Source organism: Thermobia domestica, chromosome 1 (assembly GCF_964235325.1).
Source record: "Thermobia domestica chromosome 1, izTheDome1.hap1.1, whole genome shotgun sequence".
NCBI classification, from domain to species: Eukaryota; Metazoa; Arthropoda; class Insecta; order Zygentoma; family Lepismatidae; genus Thermobia; species Thermobia domestica.
This window is the reverse complement of record NC_137454.1, coordinates 386,386,780-386,392,779: the sequence shown is the minus strand read 5'-3', so window position 1 is coordinate 386,392,779 and position 6,000 is coordinate 386,386,780. Positions and strand designations below refer to the sequence as shown.

At 37.1% G+C, this 6,000-nt stretch overlaps 1 protein-coding gene across 1 annotated transcript in view; it reads left to right on the top strand.

Annotated features, from left to right (window-relative positions):
* The first annotated feature begins 509 nt into the window (after positions 1-509).
* The window catches only part of LOC145665041 (8-oxo-dGDP phosphatase NUDT18), a 29,923-nt gene continuing 24,432 nt past the window's right edge, over positions 510-6,000 (top strand). The window contains exons 1-2 of the mRNA XM_081732286.1: positions 510-966; positions 5,069-5,259. Coding sequence (XP_081588412.1) covers positions 864-966; positions 5,069-5,259 — 294 coding nt within the window. The 5' untranslated portion in view covers positions 510-863. The remainder of the gene's footprint in view (positions 967-5,068; positions 5,260-6,000) is intronic.

Here is a 6,000-nt window from a genome sequence, read left to right as displayed (position 1 = left end):
ACTTACTAAAGTGTTCAAATACTCTGATAGACACTGGCAACTCTGATAAATTGTTGTCTGCATAGCAGTTGATAAGCCAGTCTATAAAATGTTAATTTATTTACAAAGTGTACAGAAGTATAAAATAAATAATACATATATACGAAGTAATTTCAAGTCAAGTGAAAAAGCATTAATAAAAATAGAATTTAGAATTGTAATTAAAAATTCTAAGTTACAGTACTTTCGTTTGCGAAATAAAACAAGATTATGATATACTAACATATCGGATGAAGTTAGGACACTGTTTTTTCTTAACACAAACAAACCATTGTTGCCAGCAGCAGAAATTGTTTAAGATTCAATGAATCAATTGAAAATGTATTATTAATTCGTTTAGTCAAAGTATCTTTGTATTGTTCCTTAATATTATTTTACCATATTTTCCTCTTTACATTTTAAGTAATATGTAAAGTTTCAAAATTAGTGCAATAATTAGAATTGTAAATTATTCTAGATAGTTAGAATGTTACAAGCTGGTAACACTCACGTAGAGCGGAATGGGGAAGTGAAAGAAAGCACGGAAAGAAAGATGTATTTGGAGCAAACAGAAGAGAATACGAAGCGTGAGAACTGGTATGCGACAGGCGTATAATTAATAACCGTTAAGTGTTTCTCACTTATTCGTATACATTTTAATGCAAAATACTTTATTTAGCAGTTGTTATGTACCTTTCAGTGTGACATGCAGTGCAGTGAAATCAGTTCTTCATGCGACTGTCAATTTTGAATACTGATTTTGACAGTGCATTGACCCGGACTTAATATTATAGCATAGCTAACAAATTAGAAAGGATAAACAATTATAAATTCCTAGAATTTTAATGGATAGGGTGGAGGACGACATCAGGCGAATCCTAGATGGCCGTGAAATTGAAAACCAGAATTTTTGTGACTTCACATTGGAGGAGCAAAATGAAGCATCAGGTGAGGCAATATAGAAGTATTCATTGAATTCATAATATGTACATGTAAAATAGAGACTGGCATCATTTAGGGACCTTCGTGCCACAGAGTAGTTCCAGTATTTTCAGCGTTAAAAATGTTAAAATTTTGTTATTTACAAGGAAATTAGCTGTCACAATCTTACAAAGTGTCAAGAATTCCTCAGTGCAATTTCACTTTTAAGACAATTTCATCGTTTTGCGTGTAAATAGTGCGTCCAGAAATATGTCATAAAAACAACAGTGTAAAATCCTCGAACCAGCCTTTGTAGCTGACCATTAAAGGCGAGAATGCTGGAGCAGAGGGTACGTCCATGGGGATCAGGCGCGTCAGTGACTGTGGGTTTGCGCGCAAACGAGGTTGTTGGTAAAAATATTACCTTGCAATAGCTTAGTTCGTTTCTTAGCACATTCCCTGCGATTGTGTACTTTTACGTTGTGGTAGGAGACTTGATTAAGTAGTCTGATAAATAACTTTCCATGTGCGTACTTTTTTTCCCCACACCATTAACATGATACAACCGTTTAAATATGTCACTGTGCTTCTCTTTCTTTATTTTGAATGCTTTCCTACATTTGCTACACATTCTACTCAAATCAATAATCCGTTGCCGCTGCACAAAACGTAACAACTCTTCTTTACAATCCCAAAATCGGAATGTCACATCCGTCACTTGAAGTGCCTTCTCTCAATACGAGGAACTAATTTCTTCATTACAGTATAATGTCAGATAGCATAACTACACACAAAATAGGCAACAACACGAAGCTTTGCACACTTCAAAATACCACATTAAATTGGTTAGTTAAGAGTGAATTTCATGAAAAATAACCAATTCTCCATTTCTTTCCCGTAAATTTACGTATTTTTCATGTTTCTGAACTTAACCCCATTTACGAAAACTAACTCATGAAATAAAGTGCGTGCAGTTTTATTATACGAATCCATAGTATAAGGAGTAGGAGTAGTAGTGGAAAAGTGTTAGAAGTTCCGTAGGGGTTCATTGGGTTCTGTTCTCGACATGAAATGGGCAAATTAAAGACTTCCCCAATTTTTCTGTGCATTTTACAATCTATGGATCCGTATTGTAAAACTGCACCATGAAGTGGATAGGTGGATGTAATGGTACGTAATATTCCTTTCTACGGCGTTTAGGGAGACTCACTCACTCACTCACTTTGAGTTTAACGTCCCGTTCAGCAGCGAGACATAACGAAACCTAAATTTGATTCCCATCATGCAAATTATGTTACAGAACCTCCTACAAATACAATTTAGCATATGCGTATGAGGATTTTTTTTTCTGCAATACATATATTAAATTACGAAAAGGATCTTAAATTGAACCATGGTAAGCATAAAACTATAATGTGGGGGCGTTGGTGCGTCCGAAATTATACTGGACAGGTAAAGCTGATGCACAATTTAAGAATATTTTGGTCAAGTTTACAATAGGATTTAACTTCCTTTATACATGTCCTACAGTCACTAACGCGCCTGCTCGTAACAAATAGCTGGAAACCACGTGAGACCTTCAGCTTTATTTGGCCCTCAGCAGGAATAAATACGAATATAATTACTAACTGGTACGGGAAGTTATATCATCTTTTACTCTGTTGTTTTTTACACGGGGTCGACATTTTTCAGGGTGCAAAATTTCAAACTCAGACGAATTCGCCGATCGAAAAATGATGGTCGCCAGTATCTCTTGCGTAGAAATTATAAGATCCACCCAATCCCCCCCGCCTCCCCGGCCAAAAAAATAGATTCAGGATAATCAACTTTGAATTGGACAATTCATTTACATGTTAAAAAATATCTTACCTTAATTGACTGAAAAGAGAAAGCAGTTAGATGACCAGTGATAAGGATATCTCATGCAAATATCTACTTTTTAAAAATATGTTCTGTAATTGTTTGTTATTTGTTTATTTTTTTCACTGACATCGTGCCGTGATCGGTTGATCTATTCTGTATCCCCGCTGTTCTAGCTTCAATTAGCGAGCAATCGATCTCTTGCATCGATGCGCCAGGAGACAGACCATTTCGATAGCGAGTGGAATATGAGGGGCGAATTACAACGTTGTAAAGACTTCATATTCCGTGTTTTCTCTCACTCAGTGACAATTATTGCGAAACAGAAACTGCTCAGCCCTATGAGTTTAGGCAGAAATTATTCCTACTAAACACTGATCGCCGCCTCTGATACCGATCTGGCGATCGAAAATTTTGCGCCGTGAGGTTCGTTCCGATCTTTCTTAGTCCCATACATCATCCTCTGTTAACCCGATTTCCTCTACGTACGTAGTCACACAATCTCTTCATCTTTGTGTTCTTCCTTCTTTGCCTTCTACTTCCATCATCCCCCTCTCTTTTTTACATATCATTATTCCTTCTCATAACATGACTATACCACTGATCTTCTCTTGTATACATTTTTAGATCAGGAGCACGCTTGGCTTCAGTTCGATTCCCGGTGGGGGTACAGTTGAACGACCAAAGTGGTTTGGATTCCACTCTAATCAGTAGGTCCACGTATCCTTTAGCCTAGCAGGCATAATCGTGGCACGTTAAACTAAATCAAACCAAACCAAAAATATTTTTGGATAAAAGATCCATTTTATTTCTATCGAAAATTTTCTTGTAGGCCTTATATCTGGAGAACTAAGAAACTATCACTTAACATAGTATGATGTGCTTATTTGCTGATATTTCACTATCAACAATTAGTAATTATTAATTGGTAAATAAGATCCAACAAATTTCCTGTTGACATTGTGATTAAATTACGATATTAGCATGGGTCACAGATAGTTTCCTGGAAGCAGTAGTTAGAGGTCGTGTGCCAAGATCGCAGTCTTGATTTTTTTTTTTTTTTAAATCATTCCTGTAATTCTTGTTCGACACTTTTTTTTTTTTTTTTTTTTTTTTTGACAACCTGGTAACACCACACACCCACCTGAACATTCTCATTTCGGCTTCGTCCAGTTTCTTTTCTTACTTCTTCTTGATTCCCCAACTTTCTGCTCCGTACAGCATTTTGTGGACCTCACTTCTCTTCTTTACACCTTGACATACGCTATATGCTTTTATCACAAGGAATACTTGAGATTTCTAGTTGTCCATCCTACCTTAATTCTGTGCCATATTTGCACATCTAAATTTCCGTCCTCATTCTCAGTGGAACCTAGTATTAATGTATTTACTATCTTTATCCTGTCCTTCCATCTGTATGGTTTCCTCTCCCCTCCAAAGGTGTAGGTATTACGTAAGATTGTCATCTGCGACAGCACCACAAAGATGATGCGTCTTTAGTATCTTCAGATAGGACTCCGTAACTAGGTTGTACATATATGAGCTGAAGGAATTTCCTTGATGTAGTCCAGGTGCAGATTAAAAATAGTCCGTTAAGTTAGAAAAATACGTTTCTCTTTCATTTTTCTTAACCTTTAAATGATACTCTAAGATGTTCTGAACTGTTATTACCCTAGAACATGCCCAAATAATTGCGTACTGATTGATAATACACGTGCAATCTGATATGCCCTGGAAATGACTACATGCTATTCTAGTATCTGCTCGGCTATTATATACTATCATTTCATCATAGAAATCACTCGCAGTTTCTTAAAGAGTTTCTTTCTTAGGGTAGGAGTTACATTCATAGGTGGAGATTCGCTGTGCGACGACTTTCCTTACGGCTATAAGTACGGGTTCCGACTTGTGCCGTAGAAACAACTGTGCAGAAAGGAAACGTTAACTTGTGCTAGGCGACCACTAAAAGGCAGAATGCTATATAGTTGAGTCAGGGTAGGAACGCAGCAGAGAGGAAACGCGCCAGCGATGGAGGGTGTATGCATAAATAAGAATAGTGCATAAAATCACAGGTTAGAGCACTTCTAGCTCTCTATACTTGTGCCGAGGTTGGCAATAACCGTTTGTCAAAATGTACACATTTCAATAAATAAAAGAGTGTTTTAGGATAAGTACAATTTTAATAGCATTAGCAATCATGGTGAGATTTTTTATTTTCATATTTCATTTGCTTTCAAAATTTGTAATGCTTTTCTCCCTTTGTTTTCAGCGGCTAAAGGCGTTACACCGAGCGTCCCATCGAATTACGTGCCAGTAGTGAAATCTTCTGTGTGCTATATAGTGGCAGTAGTCCTCGTAAATGAAGACGATGAAGTTCTTATGATACAGGAAGCGAAAAGCTCTTGCGCGGGACAGTGGTATCTTCCAGCAGGTCGAATGGAACCCGGTGAAAACATAATAGTAAGTACGGTATCTCAATATGGTTATCAAAATCTCTATTGCTTAGTTAAATTGAAAAGGTTCTTAACGTACTCTTGACTGTCCTGTTACGCGTTTATATAGGGTAGCTTACCCTAATGTCGGCCTTCTCTAGTAGTCGACCACATGCAGAGATTTTCGCAGAAAATAAGATGACGAATTGAAAGCAGCAATGGATATTCGTACAGAATGAACCACGTGATATGCTCCTGTAGTCGGCCCCTCGTTGCCAAGTTTGTGTTTTGTAGGTGCGAGACTGTGAGTTGTTGTGGATGGTTCAGTGCAACGAGTCGAAGTGACCTTGATTGCTAATTTTTTGCTAACTGGAGACACCTAATGCAGAGGTACGTATAATTTTATTTTATAGTGAAATTCAATAGATATAAGAATGAAGCTAGTAAAAAGACTCAAAAGTGTGTGTGCATGGGTGTTCTTTCTTGAACAATTTATATTAAGGTGTAAAAATATTGTGGCCGACTACTGGAGTTTGTTTTCAATGTGGTTTTCGGGTACTCAGCCTCACTGGCCGACTATTGGAAAAGTTATGAATGAGTTATTGCGTAGAAATGTTCATCTCAATGATAAAGCATGGTTTCCTCTATTCATTTCTGGTGCGATTTGCGTTCAAAATTTTTTTAAACCCACTAGTCGGCCTACATAGTTCTAAAAGGCCGACTAATGGTAAATATTCAGAGAAAGTGTTCCCAATTCTCGGCCGTCTGC